The sequence below is a fragment of the Mustela erminea genome, chromosome 1, assembly GCF_009829155.1.
Source record: "Mustela erminea isolate mMusErm1 chromosome 1, mMusErm1.Pri, whole genome shotgun sequence".
Lineage (NCBI taxonomy): Eukaryota > Metazoa > Chordata > Mammalia > Carnivora > Mustelidae > Mustela > Mustela erminea.
Window position 1 is genome coordinate 60,341,695 of NC_045614.1, and position 18,639 is coordinate 60,360,333.

An 18,639-nucleotide genomic window follows, 5' to 3' on the forward strand; every position below is an offset into this window, starting at 1 on the left:
AACCATGGCCCATCTTCTCTTTGTGAGCTCCTTTCTGAGTATTCAGATGTCCTTAATGAATGTGTCACATGAGCCTCTCTGTAGGAAGACATCATAATGTGATGTCAGACCTGTGCTCCTTGAGAAAGGCACAAGCAGTTAAGACATTGTCTGCAAAAATTCTGCATGGCAGAGCTGGCATGGTACCCTGAGTAGCCTGGAAAAGTCTACTGTGTCCATTCAGAGTTGAAGGTCAGCTGCACCTAAGAGGTGGTTGAAATAGGCACTGAATAGAACAAAAGCCAGATCTATAATAGCAAAATACTGGTTGCTGATTGGGTGGGGTCAGTAATCTCAATAACATTGGGTGGGGGCCTCAGAGGATGGAACCAGAGCATTAAGATTGTGGTCATGCACTCTGAGGCACCTTATATTCTTTCTAGGTTTAAAAACAGGCCAAATTAGACCTGAAAGAAGCAGTGGGGGTAATCACTCCTTCACCAAGTAGGTCTTGTATGATCAATTTCAATCCTTGAAGACCATGTGTTAGCTTACACTGGACTGTGTTAACTGTTTTAGCTCCATAAATGGGGGGGGGGGTTGTTCATGAGATCTTATTTTGGCTATTTAATTGATAAATCAGACTAGGTGGCAGGAGTGTCATAGAGCTCTTGCCAGATACAGACTGCCCCCCCACCAAAGGTACCTCCTACTGGGATATGGCCAGTTGGCAGTAGTTCTTGACTTGGTGTTGGGAGGAGGTAGCTCTGCCCAGGAGTGACACAGTGAGTAGAACACAGAGCAGGCTAACACACAAGCTGGCCAGCAGTTCACAGCTCCATCCCAGGCATCCCTGGTCATGTCAGCAGATACTTAGCAAAGAGCAGCTGTTGAAAGCTGACCAGGGTTGGGTTGTCCTACTCCTGATGCCAACTGTTGGAATCACCTACTTCTGACTCCAGTAGTGATGGAGGGGTTCCACCATAGCATTATGGAGATGGCCCAAACACATGAGACCCCAACACTGAACAAAGGAAATCCCTGAGTTTATCAGTCACACGTACTCACTACCTGGGGGAGGAGGACACTGCCTACCACCCAGAGACACACCGCGTTGCACTGGGGAGCAGAGTGAACTGCCAGGAGCTACAGGAGGCAGTCTTTGTAGTAACAGTAGAAGGAGGTGCCCCTGATTCCCATGGGAAGGTGTAGGCTGGCAGGAACTAAAACCCCCTGCTCAAGAATAAGCAGGAACTGTGCCTGGTCCCCTTGATAAGTAGGGTTGCTTGATTAGAGGACCTTGTCTGTTGGAGCAGAGTGGGGAAGAGAAGTTGCAGTTAGATCATTTGAGGCCCTCCTGGTTTCACCAGATGTCAAGACAGCAAATCTTCATTAATTTTAGGCCTTACAGCACTCAACCTATAGAAGGCTGATGAGGTTTCTTTTTGTCTTTTTGATTCTATGATTCTAATTATTTGTTCATTTGGTCACTCATTCATGCCATGCGCACGTGTGTGTGTGTGTGTGTGTGTGTGTGTGTGTGAGAGAGAGAGAGAGAGAGAGAGAGAGAGAGAGAGAAAGAGAAATAGACAGAGTAGCACTGTCCTGCTGCTATGGAGGAGCCAATAACCAGGCCCCATTCTCACAACATCACAGCCAAGCAGGGAAGGACAGACAGCAGATGCATAAGTCAGTGTTGGACAGCAGAAAGGGGTATGAAGACAATAGGCCAGCTGTGCCTCAGACTCAGAGGTCAAGGCAAGAGGAGGCCTGAGGGCTAGAGGCTAGAGTGAGGCCTGAGTGACACAAGGGAGCTTCCTGGGGAGATCATGCCTGAGATTAGTTGGCCCTGGGTGGGAGGGCATGTTCTGGATCTGTTTTCACCTGTGTGTGGGTTCTGCCAGCCTCAGCAGAAGCAGGAAATATAGGAGAACCCCTCCTGTTACTGAAATGTAATTGGCATGATCGCTGAGACCTTAACAAGATGGGGAAGAATTCAGGTCTTTTAAGCATGACCATTGGGTTCAGAACCAGCCCAGGCTCAAGGTGACCATGAAAGGAATAGGAGGCCATTTGGAAGGTGTGCTGCTGGGAAGATAACCAGTTCCAGCTGAAGAAGCAGAAAGGAAAGCTAAGAATGGCGGTGTGCATTCCAAAACCCTCTGCCCACCCTCTGCAGGCGCTCCTAATTGTGCTACAAAGACACAACCCTCAAAATTGAGGGTATTGGATTGGGTGAGGGATTCATGCTGTAGGCCTAGGGATCCTGATTCATTGATCCATGCCTGGGTCTGAGTTGCAGGTTTCAGGTCGTTCTGATGGCAGAATAGACTGAAAACCATTGATGGTGTCCCATCCCTCATGATTAGAAGTTAGAGGCCCAAATGGGCAGGGACTTGTTCAGGGTCACCCAGAAATCACCTGATGTTTAACCTGGATTCTACCTCACGGCCTAGCGTAGCCCCAGAATCTAGCTCAAGCTCTTTGAGATTTTCTACTGTGCTACTGAGCTATTTTTAAAATCACAGTCTTAATTTTCTGGATTGTGACCTAATAAACCATGTTGACAGATTTTGTTCTCAAATAGCACAGGAAAGTGTTTCGTGTAATGACACCTTTTATTTATTTTTGGTGACAGTTTATGTTTTGATGATTATGAAAGCAAGTGATCACAATAGAACACAGAAAATTATACAATAAAAGTCACTTTTTAAAAAGATTTTATTTATTATTTGACAGAGACACAGAGAGAGAGGGAACACAAGCAGGGGAAGTGGGAGAGGGAGAAGCAGGCTTCCCACTGTCACTTTTAACTCTACCATTCAGAAGCAGTCACTTTTAGCATCTTGATGTATATCCTTCTGAACTTTCACTGCTTGTGTTCACTGCTGTGTGTGTTTATGTTAATTTCTCATTTGCTTTTTTAAACAGAAATGAGAAACATTTTCATAATGATTAAGAACTGCATAATCAGAAATCTCTTTGTGAAATTATACAAATGATTGTATATTTCCATATCTTCTGTACTGATGAGAGTGGTTCAAGGGCCCACTGTGTATAAGTATACATTGTATTATGATGTTTGACCAAATTCAAAAGTATAAAGAAATCATAATAAAGTGACCACTTGTCAGGGGTCCCTGCAGCTCGGTGCCATGAGAGCAGTGTGATCAGTGTCCAGAGACACCAGGCGAGCTCCGAGCTGTTCTGTTGTAAACCAGCTAACTTCTACAGCTCCTTTCTCAAAAACATGCCATTTCTCTCTGCCTTCTTCTGGTTCAGACTCTTGTTGGAACACAGGGATCCAAACCACAGATGGCAGGCAGCAGCAGATGGGAGACGGGCAGGGAGTGGACCCCAGGGAGGCCGGTGGAGGCAGTCGGCACTGGAAGTCAGGGTCTTAGTCCTGCCTCTGGTACTGACATGTGTGATGATCTTCAGCAAACTCTCTAGGGCCTTCAATTTCCTTTTTTTTTAATTTAAATTCAGTTAGCCAATGTATTAGTTTTTGATGTAGTGTTCAGTGATTCACTTGTTGCCTATAAAACCCAATGCTTATCACAACACATGCCCTCCTTAATGCTCGTCATCCAACTACCCCATGCCTCCATCCCCTCCCCTCCAGCAATCCTCAGTTTGTTCCCAGAGTCAAGAGTTCTCATGGTTGGGGGAGGAGTCAAGATGGCGGAGAAGTAGCAGGCTGAGACTGCTTCAGCTAGCCGGAGATCAGCTAGATAGCTTATCTAAAGATTGCAAACACCTGAAAATCCATCGGCAGATCGAAGAGAAGAAGAACAGCAATTCTGGAAACAGAAAAACAACCACTTTCTGAAAGGTGTTTTCCTTTTTTTTTTAAATTCTTTTCTTTTCTTTTTTTTTTTTTTTTTTCTTTCTTCCTTTTTGAACCTCTTTTTATCCCCTTTCTCCCCCCTCACGATTTTGGATCTCTTCTAATTTGGTGAAAGCATTTTTTCCTGGGGTTGTTGCCACCCTTTTAGTATTTTACTTGCCCCTTCATATACTCTTATCTGGACAAAATGACAAGACGGAAAAATTCAACACAAAAAAAAGAACAAGAGGCAGTACCGAAGGCTAGGGACCTAATCAATACAGACATTGGTAATATGTCAGATCTAGAGTTCAGAATGACAATTCTCAAGGTTCTAGCCGGGCTCGAAAAAGGCATGGAAGATATTAGAGAAACCCTCTCGAGAGATATAAAAGCCCTTTCTGGAGAAATAAAAGAACTAAAATCTAACCAAGTTGAAATCAAAAAAGCTATTAATGAAGTGCAATCAAAAATGGAGGCTCTCACTGCTAGGATAAATGAGGCAGAAGAAAGAATTAGTGATATAAAAGACCAAATGACAGAGAATAAAGAAGCTGAGCAAAAGAGGGACAAACAGCTACTGGACCACGAGGGGAGAATTCGAGAGATAAGTGACACCATAAGAAGAAACAACATTAGAATAATTGGGATTCCAGAAGAAGAAGAAAGAGAGAGGGGAGCAGAAGGTATACTGGAGAGAATTATTGGGGAGAATTTCCCCAATATGGCAAAGGGAACGAGCATCAAAATTCAGGAGGTTCAGAGAACGCCCCTCAAAATCAATAGGAATAGGCCCACACCCCGTCACCTAATAGTAAAATTTACAAGTCTCAGTGACAAAGAGAAAATCCTGAAAGCAGCCCGGGAAAAGAAGTCTGTAACATACAATGGTAAAAATATTAGATTGGCAGCTGACTTATCCACAGAGACCTGGCAGGCCAGAAAGAGCTGGCATGATATTTTCAGAGCACTAAACGAGAAAAACATGCAGCCAAGAATACTATATCCAGCTAGGCTATCATTGAAAATAGAAGGAGAGATTAAAAGCTTTCAGGACAAACAAAAACTGAAAGAATTTGCAAATACCAAACCAGCTCTACAGGAAATATTGAAAGGGGTCCTCTAAGCAAAGAGAGAGCCTACAAGTGGTAGATCAGAAAGGAACAGAGACCATATACAGTAACAGTCAACTTACAGGCAATACAATGGCACTAAATTCATATCTCTCAATAGTTACCCTGAATGTTAATGGGCTAAATGCCCCTGTCAAAAGACACAGGGTATCAGAATGGATAAAAAAACAAAACCCATCTATATGTTGCCTCCAAGAAACTCATTTTAAGCCCGAAGACACCTCCAGATTTAAAGTGAGGGGGTGGAAAAGAATTTACCATGCTAATGGACATCAGAAGAAAGCAGGAGTGGCAATCCTTATATCAGATCAATTAGATTTTAAGCCAAAGACTATAATAAGAGATGAGGAAGAACACTATATCATACTCAAAGGGTCTGTCCAACAAGAAGATTTAACAATTTTAAATATCTATGCCCCCAACGTGGGAGCAGCCAACTATATAAACCAATTAATAACAAAATCAAAGAAACACATCAACAATAATACAATAATAGTAGGGGACTTTAACACTCCCCTCACTGAAATGGACAGATCATCCAAGCAAAAGATCAGCAAGGAAATAAAGGCCTTAAACGACACACTGGACCAGATGGACATCACAGATATATTCAGAATATTTCATCCCAAAGCAACAGAATACACATTCTTCTCTAGTGCACATGGAACATTCTCCAGAATAGATCACATCCTCGGTCCTAAATCAGGACTCAACCGGTATCAAAAGATTGGGATCATTCCCTGCATATTTTCAGACCACAATGCTCTAAAGCTAGAACTCAACCACAAAAGGAAGTTTGGAAAGAACCCAAATACATGGAGACTAAACAGCATCCTTCTAAAGAATGAATGGGTCAACCGGGAAATTAAAGAAGAATTGAAAAAAATCATGGAAACAAATGATAATGAAACTACAACGGTTCAAAATCTGTGGGACACAACAAAGGCAGTCCTGAGAGGAAAATATATAGCGGTACAAGCCTTTCTCAAGAAACAAGAAAGGTCTCAGGTACACAACCTAACCCTACACCTAAAGGAGCTGGAGAAAGAACAAGAAAGAAACCCTAAGCCCAGCAGGAGAAGAGAAATCATAAAGATCAGAGCAGAAATCAATGAAATAGAAACCAAAAAAACAATAGAACAAATCAACGAAACTAGGAGCTGGTTCTTTGAAAGAATTAATAAAATTGATAAACCCCTGGCCCGACTTATCAAAAAGAAAAGAGAAAGGACCCAAATAAATAAAATCATGAATGAAAGAGGAGAGATCACAACTAACACCAAAGAAATACAAACTATTATAAGAACATACTATGAGGAACTCTACGCCAACAAATTTGACAATCTGGAAGAAATGGATGCATTCCTAGAAACATATAAACTACCACAACTGAACCAGGAAGAAATAGAAAGCCTGAACAGACCCATAACCAGTAAGGAGATTTAAACAGTCATTAAAAATCTCCAAACAAACAAAAGCCCAGGGCCAGACGGCTTCCCGGGGGAATTCTACCAAACATTTAAAGAAGAACTAATTCCTATTCTCCTGAAACTGTTCCAAAAAATAGAAATGGAAGGAAAACTTCCAAACTCATTTTATGAGGCCAGCATCACCTTGATCCCAAAACCAGACAAGGATCCCACCAAAAAAGAGAGCTATAGACCGATATCCTTGATGAACACAGATGCGAAAATACTCAACAAAATACTAGCCAATAGGATTCAACAGTACATTAAAAAGATTATTCACCACGACCAAGTGGGATTTATTCCAGGGCTGCAAGGTTGGTTCAACATCCGCAAATCAGTCAATGTGATACAACACATCAATAAAAGAAAGAACAAGAACCATATGATACTCTCAATAGATGCTGAAAAAGCATTTGACAAAGTACAGCATCCCTTCCTGATCAAAACTCTTCAAAGTGTAGGGATAGAGGGCACATACCTCAATATCATCAAAGCCATCTATGAAAAACCCACCGCAAATATCATTCTCAATGGAGAAAAACTGAAAGCTTTTCCGCTAAGGTCAGGAACACGGCAGGGATGTCCATTATCACCACTGCTATTCAACATAGTACTAGAGGTCCTAGCCTCAGCAATCAGACAACAAAAGGAAATTAAAGGCATCCAAATCGGCAAAGAAGAAGTCAAATTATCACTCTTCGCAGATGATATGATACTATATGTGGAAAACCCAAAAGACTCCACTCCAAAACTGCTAGAACTTATACAGGAATTCAGTAAAGTGTCAGGATATAAAATCAATGCACAGAAATCAGTTGCATTTCTCTACACCAACAGCAAGACAGAAGAAAGAGAAATTAAGGAGTCAATCCCATTTACAATTGCACCCAAAACCATAAGATACCTAGGAATAAACCTAACCAAAGAGACACAGAATCTATACTCAGAAAACTATAAAGTACTCATGAAAGAAATTGAGGAAGACACAACGAAATGGAAAAATGTTCCATGCTCCTGGATTGGAAGAATAAATATTGTGAAAATGTCTATGCTACCTAAAGCAATTTACACATTTAATGCAATTCCTATCAAAGTACCATCCATCTTTTTCAAAGAAATGGAACAAATCATGCTAAAATTTATATGGAACCAGAAAAGACCTCGAATAGCCAAAGGGATATTGAAAAAGAAAGCCAACGTTGGTGGCATCACAATTCCGGACTTCAAGCTCTATTACAAAGCTGTCGTCATCAAGACAGCATGGTACTGGCACAAAAACAGACACATAGATCAATGGAACAGAATAGAGAGCCCAGAAATAGACCCTCAACTCTATGGTCAACTAATCTTCGACAAAGCAGGAAAGAATGTCCAATGGCAAAAAGACAGCCTCTTCAATAAATGGTGCTGGGAAAATTGGACAGCCACATGCAGAAAAATGAAATTGGACCATTTCCTTACACCACACACAAAAATAGACTCAAAATGGATGAAGGACCTCAATGTGCGAAAGGAATCCATCAAAATCCTTGAGGAGAACACAGGCAGCAACCTCTTTGACCTCAACCGCAGCAACATCTTCCTAGGAACAACGCCAAAGGCAAGGGAAGCAAGGGCAAAAATGAACTATTGGGATTTCATCAAGATCAAAAGCTTTTGCACAGCAAAGGAAACGGTTAACAAAATCAAAAGACAACTGACAGAATGGGAGAAGATATTTGCAAATGACATATCAGATAAAGGACTAGTGTCCAGAATCTATAAAGAACTTAGCAAACTCAACACCCAAAGAACAAATAATCCAATCAAGAAATGGGCAGAGGACATGAGCAGACATTTCTGCAAAGAAGACATCCAGATGGCCAACAGACACATGAAAAAGTGCTCCATATCACTCGGCATCAGGGAAATACAAATCAAAACCACAATGAGATATCACCTCACACCAGTCAGAATGGCTAAAATCAACAAGTCAGGAAATGACAGATGTTGGCGAGGATGCGGAGAAAGGGGAACCCTCCTACACTGTTGGTGGGAATGCAAGCTGGTGCAGCCACTCTGGAAAACAGCATGGAGGTTCCTCAAAATGTTGAAAATAGAACTGCCCTATGACCCAGCAATTGCACTATTGGGTATTTACCCTAAGGATACAAACGTAGTGATCCAAAGGGGCACGTGCACCCGAATGTTTATAGCAGCAATGTCCACAATAGCCAAACTATGGAAAGAACCTAGATGTCCATCAACAGATGAATGGATCAAGAAGATGTGGTATATATACACAATGGAATACTATGCAGCCATCAAAAGAAATGAAATCTTGCCATTTGCGACAACATGGATGGAACTAGAGCGTATCATGCTTAGCGAAATAAGTCAAGCAGAGAAAGACAACTATCATATGATCTCCTTGATATGAGGAAGTGGTGATGCAACATGGGGGCTTAAGTGGGTAGGAGAAGATAAAGGAAACAAGATGGGATTGGGAGGGAGACAAACCATAAGTGACTTTTAATCTCACAAAACAAACTGAGGGTTGCTGGGGGGAGGGGGTTTGGGAGAAGGGGGTGGGATTATGGACATTGGGGAGGGTATGTGCTTTGGTGAGTGCTGTGAAGTGTGTAAACCTGGTGATTCATAGACCTGTACCCCTGGGGATAGAGTATTATGCCTCCATCAGAAAGGATGAATACCCAACTTTTGTAGCAACATGGACGGGACTGGAAGAGATTATGCTGAGTGAAATAAGTCAAGCAGAGAGAGTCAATTATCATATGGTTTCACTTATTTGTGGAGCATAACAAATAGCATGGAGGACATGGGGACTTAGAGTGGAGAAGGGAGTTGGGGGAAATTGGAAGGGGAGGTGAACCATGAGAGACTATGGACTCTGAAAAACAATCTGAGGGTTTTGAAGGGACGGGGGGTGGGAGGTTGGGGTACCAGGTGGTGGGTATTATAGAGGGCACGGATTGCATGGAGCACGGGGTGTGGTGCAAAAATAATGAATACTGTTATGCTGGAAATAAAAAAATAAATAAATAAAAAAAAATAAAAAAAATAAATTAAATATATATATTAAAAAAAAAAAAAAAGTTATCTTCCCTAAGCATCACCATGACAACTCAGAAATAATCCTGTGTTTCTCCTAAGGAAGGGATTTTCAGACTTATACCTAGACACAGGGCAGGATATTTTTCAGGAAATATCACTGCATTTGGAATTTTCCCTAGAGTGAAAGATCTAAGGAAGAATCCCCGAGAGAATAAGAAACAGAAACTGATTTTCCTTTAAAATATAAAGAAGGCTTATATTTTTCAGTGTTAAATGTCCCTATAGGGAGTATATTTTCAAGAATAAATTGACTAAGATGTATGACAAATTTATTACACTCATGTTTTATCAAAGGACATGGTTTTAAAATTCCACTGTGTACACTGTCTAACTGATCATTTTTATAAGACAATGTTATGAGGCTTCCAGAATCCCAGTTATGCATATCAAAGGGATAGGGTTGAATCTGCAGTTTTGCATGAAAAGAACACTGTACCAGAAATTAAGATACCCAGGGCTTTGTGGTCAGTTTAACTCCTGACTAAGCATCTGATCATGGATGTTTCTTTGTCAGCCTCTTGATTTTTTTATATGTGAAGCTGGAAAATAACTATCATTCTTTGTATGAAACTCATTGTTATTCTCTTATATTTTTATTTTGGTATAGCATAGAATTTACCATTATACCCTTTTTAAGGGTAATTTTTAATGCATTAAGTATATTGATATTGTTCAATTCAAAAAAAAAAAAAAAAAGAGTTCTCATGGTTTATCTACCTCTCTGATTTCTTCCCATCCAGTTTTCCATCCCTTCGCCTATGATCCTCTGCGCTATTTCATATGTTCCACATATGAATGAAAGCCTTTGTCTGTCTCTGCTTGACTTACTTCACTTAGCGTTATACCTCCAGTTTCATCCTTGTTGAGGTAAATGATAGGTATTCATCCTTTCTGGTGGCTGAGTCATATTCCACTGTAGATATGAACAAGATCTTCTTTATCCATTCATCTGTTGAAAGGCATCTCAGCTCTTTCCAGTTTGTCTATTGCGGACATTGCTGCTATGAACATTGGGGTGTGTATGGCCCTTCTTTTCACTACGTTTGTATCTTTGGGGTAAATACCCAGTAGTGCAATTGCCGGGTCATAGGCTAGCTCTATTTTTAACTTCTTGAGGAACCTCCATGCTGTTTTCCAGAGTGGCTGCACCAGCTTACATTCCCACCAACAGTGTAGGAGGGTTCCCCTTTCTTGCATCCTCAGCAACACCTGTCACTTCCTGGCTTGCTAATTTTAGTCATTCTGACTGGTGTGAGGTAGCATTTCATTGTGGTTTTGATTTGTATTTCCCTGATGGGGAGTGATGGGGAGCATTTTGTTATGTGCCTGTTGGGCCTTTGATTTCTCATCTGTAAAAACAGAAGGTTGTACTTCCTGGGGAACATCCTAGAGATGCTTTGTGAGTCTGGTGGTGGACTGAACATGAAATGATTCAGCACGAAAGGGCATTGAGAAGCACAGATGGGTACACAAGGGAATGAATCTCTTTCAGTCGTTCGTTTATTCATTCATTTGCAGGTCTTGGTGCTGTGTGTGTTTGGTTGGCCCCCATCTCTGCTCCCGTTCCTTGGGTTTCCTTCACAGCACTTGTCACAGGTCATAATTACATTTTCCAATTTTAGGATTGGCTGCCATAGGTTCTAAGCATGTGTCTGTCAGCTAACAGATGCACCATGATACTTAGACTATGAGTCTGGCAGATATTAGGCCCTCAGTACTAATTTGGGGAGTAAATGAATGAATGCTTTCCCCTCCTCTGAAGACTGCAGCAGTGAGTCAGCCAGCTTCCATCTCGAGGTAACGCACTCCAGGATGGGAGAGTCTATGTGTGTGCATTTCATGTTGCTACCCGGCAAGTGTGGGCTTGCTTTCAGAGGGGTTCAGAAAAAGAGCTTGGGAATCCTGGGCAAGATGTCAGGCTCTGTCCAGGAAACTGGGACGGCCTCAAAGAAGAGGAGGCACTCAGTTGGCCCCGAGGTTTGGCAGGAGTTCAGTCTGAACAGTGTGAGCCTGCAGAAAGAGTAGTGTGAACATAGGCACGGCCCACGTGAGGGTCCACGGGAAGTTCCTTCTAGGCTGTGCGGTGTATGACTACATTCTAGAAAGAGACAGGCCTCAAATGGATGCTCCCCACCCCATACGGGACCTTGAATGTGTGGCCGCAAAATCTCAACTTTCTCAGGTAATGAGCTGACAGCTCTTGAGGATATTTGGGCAAGCGGGTGACTTGGAGATGTAATATAAAATGTGAATGTGAAAAACATGCATTATTTCTGGTGGACAGATGGGTTAGGAGGTACTAAGGGCCCTGCTGAAGGTGGTGTCCATGAGCTGGAGAGGAGGGGATGGGCATGGCAGAGACATGGGGATGAGCAGATTGGATGTGGGGCTGAGGTGGTTGTGGGATGGGTGATCGGAGTGGGTTTTGGGTTTCTGACAGAGCCATTCACTGAGGCAGGAGGCTTGGGTGAGGGGTTGGAAGGGATGGTCATGGAGGACTGATTGAGTTACATGGGAGTTACATGGAGTCTGCGAACTCAGGGAAGCTTGGTAATTACTAGTTTATCTGAGATGAGAAAAACAGAGTGGGGATGAGGCTCCCCAGATGTCCCTGTTACCTATTTGCCATGCAGCACACCACACCCAAATTTAGTGGCTTGTTTCAAGCCAGTCATTCAATTAGATTATGAATCTGCAGTTTGGGTAGAGTTCGTGAGAATGGATGTCTGGTCTGCTGCTGGGTCTGCTGCAGTGGCTTGCTGCGTGTTGTGTGCAACACAGGCTAGCTCACTATGTGACATGACAGTTGCTGCTGGCTGTCACCTGGAATTACAGTGGGAATACCCATAGGGGGCCTCTCCATGTGACCACTTGGGCTCCTTTCAGTATGGTGTCTGGGTTACAAGCATGAGCATTTCAAGAGATGGGAAGCAGAGACTCAGTCTCTCAGAAACCAGACTGGCTTGGTTTCTTTTCACAAATCAAAGAGAGGAATGCCTGAGAAGGTTAGAGCTCATTATCACTGGCTCCAAGGAAAGGCTTAAAAATACCTGTTGAATGAATGAGTAAATGAACTGTGTGAGGACAGATGCAGAGAGAGGAATATCTGGGGCTTGAGGCAGACAGTTATCGGAGGACTTTAGCTAGAGTTGGTGAGGAGGTAGATGGGCTGGAGGAAGTCAGTAGGATCTAGATTGGTGAGGACCATGATCTGCAGGCTACTGGCATGGGATCTGAGTGTGGGATAGACTCTCCAACACAGGAGAAACAGCCAAACTGCCTGAGAGGAACAGGATCGGAAGTTGAAGCCCAGATCAAGGGCCTGGTCCAGGTGAAGTCTTCCCGGGTCAGTAGGTGAGTGTACTTCTGACTCCGGGCTTCTCTTGACTGTGGCCTTGGCCTTTGTTCCAGCTAGCCCTCAGGCTGGCCATTCCACCCCTGGTACATGGGGAGTGCACAGGGCACCCCCAACAATAGAATCTCTGGCAGTCAGAGGTTATGTCTCAATGAATTTTCTGGGTTGGGACAGTCAGGGTACAGGGAGTGAGGGTCCCTTTTGAAGCATGTTTATAAGCCTTCTGGTCCCTTGAGAGAGCACAGTACTGTGTTTCCTTTGTGAACACAGCTTCTTCATATGGCCGTGAGCCTTTCAACTCTGAAGTCAAGGTGAATGTAGGACATGGCTTCTTTCTTGGGTATCTGCAGCCCTCTTGACCTTGAGGAGTGAACTCCTCAGGGGCCTGTAGGAATGGGTCCTTTATGCTGAGATTTCTCCAGGCCCTTGTCTTCCGAAAGTAGAAGCAGCCTGGGGTGTGTGTGCAGAGGCGGGCAGGATTCTTTGTAGCCCTCACCAAGGCCAGGTCTCCTGCAGCTCTATCTCCCTGGATCTAGCCCCAGCCAGCATTGGCTGGATGCTCTCAAGGTCAGTGAGAGAGGCTGTGAGTTTCCTCATGACAGTCCAGTTGAGGGAGGTCCGGGCTGGTACAGCAACCACTCTGAGGAGAGCCTGATCTGCAGGGAGTGGACGGACAGGAGGAGCTTGCCAAGGCCCCAAATAAGGCTCTGAGTCACACTGGCCTTTGTTCCTTGCTTGCTCTCACCCTCGGCTGAGGGGCTATAAGGGAGCCTTTCAACAGCTCAGGACACTGGCAACATTACCTGTGTGGACCTCTTAAGAAATGCATCCTGGTGTGTGCAAGGAGGACAGAGGACAGACCTGGACTTCTTGCTCATGCACATGTAGTTCACGGCTTGACCATGGTGGTCACCCAGCTGAATCTGGAGTTTCGCTTCCAGGGCAAGAAGCTGCAAGGCTTCAGCTGTGAGCTCACCCGCTTCCCACATGGGGTCTGGCCTGAGACTGTCTTCACTATCATTTGCCAGATCGTGGTGCCCATTCTTCTCTCGGGCGTGGGCATATTGACAGCTGGCCTGGTGATGAACATCATCCCAAGTGCGTACTGGGCATACGAGTGCTAGCGTGGGGCCCTGGGTGGAGGGAGAGGAGAATCAGGCTCTCTGGGCATCACAGATAGGACAGGGTGGAGGACAGCAGAGGCCCTGAGTTGGGCTGCAGCCCTGAGCCTGGCCCAATGCCCGGGAGTCGCGGGCTCCGTGGTGCCAGCTGGAGATTCCTCCAGGGACTCCAGGTCCGAGATCCATAGAAGCTTCTGATGACTCCCTCCAAGATCATCCCACACATGTTAGCCTGGGGAGTTCAAACCATTTTCCTTCCAAGGGATGCAGGTTCATCAGGCAGGGCTTGGAAGAGCTCAGATCCTCTGCCATTCACTCACTACTTGAGGGAATTCATTAAGCTTCCCCTGCATCAGCCTCCCCATCTACAGACAGGGCAAATGAATGCACATATGTCACAGCATTGTGAGGATAGGCAGCCAAGTATGCCTCATGTCATAGCCCCGAGGGTAATGGGGCTGTTCCCTCCAGCCCCCAGAATCTCTGTCCAGAGCCTGAGTTGGGGTCCGAGCAAGCACAGGGAGGTAGTGGTCTCTCTTGGGTACTAGCATTTGTGGGAGGCCCTCGGGTGAGCACACACTCTAGCACTCACTTCTCCTGGTCTGTTTATGCCCTGGGATTGGCTCAGATAATGCTGTTTGAATCACTGAGGGTTTGCTTTGTCTGCCTAAACATTTTTATAGAGTTAGTCTGATTTTAGACAATATATGTAAGTGAAGAAGAGAGGGTGCCCATAATCTCTGTCAGTATTTTGGTGTGTATCCATCAAGAATGTATGGGATCATACTATATGATGATACGCTTTTTAGTCAGTGATATTAAGTTTAAATTTAGTTTTGCAGCCTGTGGGGACATCCCAGCTAGTGTGTGTCTTTCTCAGTTGGACCCAACATCTCCTTCCTGATGGCTGTCTCCCAGTCTCTGGATGAGGCTCATGATGCCTCCTAGCTGGCCTCCACTTGCATGGCTCAGCAGAGGGCACATTCAGCCCTCCTGGGTCCGGGACAGCCCATTGTGTACTGGCCAGTACCATTAGAAAGCATTCACTTGGGGGGCTTGCAGCCTATATACTTATCTCTCCCACCTCAGAGCTTCACCCCTCGAGCTGCTACAGTAGTGTCTTGTGCCTTCCCTAAGACCCTCCTGGGGATACTGTGGAGAAAGACTCAGTCCTGGGTCTCTCCTTTTTGACCTTCCATGAATTCTCAGAGCATGTGTTTCAGCCCTCCACCACATGGCATGTCCCTTAGTTGCCGCAGGCTGGCAGAATATTGATCAGTGGGTTGGGGGGGATCTTGGAAGAGTCCAGAAGATTCAGTGGCATGTGGCAGGCTTGGGATTGTGCCTGATCATCAGAAGTGGTGGTGCAGAAGCCCATTCCAGGGGGAAGTCCAGCCAGAGGACAGAACACCTTTCTGGACCTCTGTGTTAAGGTGCCAGCTGGGAGGCTAGCATGCAGTGAAAGGTGTTTCTTGGGAAGCAGGCCCAGAACATGCAGGGGGAAGGCTGGTCTGCAAATCCAGGCCTTGAGCCCTCCAGCTTTGGGAGACCTAGCAGCTGGGAAAAACTGGAGACATCCCTAGAAGATACGCCTTGTTCCTTCTTCCCACTTTGCAAATGTGCAGTGCCTCCCAGGTACAGTGAAGTTCAAGAGCACTCAGCTTTCCGTGGCTCCTACATGTGCACCAGCACCTCCCTGCTCATGGCCACTCAGTGGTTCAGGAGGCAGCCTTGCCAACACCATTTCACAGGGTAGTGCCGCAATATAGAAGGGTAACCTGGATCCAGCTATTTCCAGGCTGCTGCATGTCAGGGCCTCAGGGCTTATGAGCCTGCAGCAAGGATGACCACCTGGCAGGTGTGCCCTGGGGATGTCCCTGGCACAGTGGGCTGGTCCTAAGGGCACTGGCCAGGTGCTGGTTTTATCTCCTCTAGATTTGGGGCCAGGGATCTGGGTTCTCTATTTATGGGGTCTGAGTTCAGTCTGTCATTGGTCCCAGGGATTGAGGCCCACTAAGTGGCCAGAGTATCAGTTCTTTTTCTTCTTCTTTTTTAAATTATCTTTTTGTTACACAAGAAAAGTATAAATATTTCTCTTTTTTACAAAATAAATATCGCAGTTGAGGTTAAGCCCTCAGTCTCAGTTTATTTGTGGAGGAAGCCTCTATTAGCAGGTCATGTGTGTCCTTTAGACCTTATGGGAGTGCACTCAGGGGCAATGACAGTGGTTTTCATTGTTAGAGTATATGTGGTCTTTCTGCACTGAATCAGACGTGAAGCAGAGCGGTTGTAGCTGTGCTCAGAGTAGGTTAGATGAATTCATTCCCTTGTCTCATTCTTCATTTATTCACTCTGCATGTTTTGTTGAATTCTGTACAACTGCTCTTGGGCCCTGGAGGTGCAGTGGTGAGCAGAAACAGACCTATTCTCGCCTTCCTGGCATTTGTAGCCCAGTGAGATGAGGCAGGTGCTCATCTGATCATCCCACAAACATGTGTCCAGGAGCGGAGGTAGTGAGCAGACATTTGCCTATGAAGAAAGAGGGAATGACTCATTCTTCCTATAGGGATCATAGAATCTGTAGTTAGCAGGACAGCTGGAGTTGGATCTTAAAGGATACTCTAACAGCTTTTAGGATGATGTGAGAGACAGCAGTCATTCCAAGCAAAGGGATCAGTGTGTGAGTGACTAGGCATTTGCAAGGAGTGAGGAGTGGCACACGGCCATGGTCAGGGTGCTGGACAGACAGTGGGGGGACCGGTTTGCCCTGCTCGAGTTGTATGCTGAGTACCAAGGAGTTGTGTGGGTGTTGGTGAGCCTTCTATGGCAGGATTACTCGGATTTGTGTGTCAGCCAAAAAGAAAGTGCTTGGGAGCAGACAGCTTGCTGGGAGGTAGAAGGAAGCTTGGAGTATAGGAAGTCAGTCTCAGGGGAGACCAGAGGCCAGGGAGGAGGGTCCTTCCTGGATTGCAGACTAACCTCTTTGGACGGGATGTGGTGTACTGATAAGACAGCTGCACAGGGGACTGGGACTGGATGCTTCTGGAAGACCGAGAGCTGCAGAGGCTGCCAACAGACCATGGGAGCACCTTCTTGCCTGAGGACACAGTCCTCTTCTGAACTTTCAGGGGAGAACAGACTCCTCACTCCATCTGAGCTGGGAATGGATTCTGAATGCCCCAGCTTTGCAGTTAAGATGAAAGGAGAAAGGGAGCCATCAGCCATGGGTGCTCTTTGTCCATCTGAGCACCCGAAGGAGGCCTGACCCCTTTCACTTCAGGCCCTGTGAGATGTTCTGTTGGGCTGCTTTAGGTGACTCTTCTGGGCCCCTAGTAAGTAGATTCATACATCTTCAGTCTCAGGGAGTAGGGACCAGACCCCAGTCCTCCTGCCTCCTAGCTGACAAGGTAGAAGAGTTTTTTAGGTCTAGAATTATAAAACTAAGAAGAACCTTTAATGTAGGGATCACAGGTATCTACAGGGGCCAGAGAGTTAAATTAAGTCAGTGGTACCAGATGGGTATTGAAAATTGGTGGAGGGGGCACAGGCAATATAATTGCATATAAATAGGTAGGAATTTTCACTTCACAAGTAAGTTTTTTCCCTTCCAATTTTCTTTATGTGCCCTTTCATTCTTTTTTATTTTCTTTTATTTTTGAATATTTTATTTATTTATTCAAGATAGAGCAAGAGTGAGTGAGAAAGAAGAGGGAGAGTGTTAGTATGAGGTGTGGAGGGACAGAGAAGCAGGCTCCCCACAGAGTAGGAAGCCAGATGTGGGACTTGATCCCAGGACCCCAGGATCATGACCTGAGTCAAAGGCAGATGCTTAACTGACTGAGTGACGCAGAGACCCTTTTTTTAAATTTTTAATATTTTACGCTTGATAGGACCTGGATAGAGACATATTCTGTCTGTTTTGACAATTCTAGAGCCCATACATGATGCTCTGGGGCCACTTGGCCTTGGTGTCTTGGGGGCACCTGAGAATTGGTGTCCAAGGTAGAGCAGAGCCACTCCTTGGTCCTAGCTGGTCTCGCCAGCTCTCTCATTCAAATCTCCCAGCTTTGAAATTGGTGACTTGTTCCTGTTTCTACAAACACATGGGCCACACTAAACACAGTATGTTTGCAGGCTGGACCCGGCCCGTCAACCTTGGACCCCAGCTTGGCCCCCAGTTTTCCCAGCTGCTGAAGGCCAGAGAAAGAGACTATCTTGAGGCCACAAGTGATGTTCGCTGAATAGTATTCAGAAATTTTCATGGCTTCCTTAATCTGCATTTAATTTAAAGCCATTTAAGCCATTTACTTAGTCTTATTCATGAGAAGTAACTTGCCACACCTTCTTTTGAGAAATTTCAAAGATGTGCCAGTATGTGTACTTGGATTGATCTTCTGTTCTTTCCCCACCAGCACTGGCCGGTATTTGTGGAGGTTAAAGATCTATTGACATTGGTGCCGCCCCTGGTGGGCCTGAAGGGGAACCTGGAAATGACGCTGGCATCACGTCTCTCCACAGCTGTAAGTCGATATCTGAGCATCTGGGCCACCTGCCCCCTGAAGGGGTGAATCCATGGGCACCTCCCAGGCTCCCCTCACAGCTTGTTAGCCAGTGGGTTGAATTCTGGAAAAAAGAGTGT

The 18,639-nt window shown here is 44.9% G+C and overlaps 1 protein-coding gene across 6 annotated transcripts in view; it reads left to right on the forward strand.

Moving 5' to 3' along the window:
- Nucleotides 1-18,639, forward strand: part of SLC41A3 (solute carrier family 41 member 3) — a 141,307-nt gene that overhangs the window by 26,004 nt on the left and 96,664 nt on the right. For 4 of the 6 annotated variants that reach the window (XM_032342972.1, XM_032342629.1, XM_032342713.1 and 1 more), the window contains one exon: nt 18,413-18,520. The exons of 1 other annotated variant lie outside the window; for it this stretch is intronic. In XM_032342972.1, the coding sequence (XP_032198863.1) occupies nt 18,413-18,520 (108 nt within the window). Of the gene's footprint in view, nt 1-13,309; nt 13,973-18,408; nt 18,521-18,639 lie in introns of those variants that run through there. One more of the 6 variants, XM_032343042.1, reaches the window with a different exon arrangement.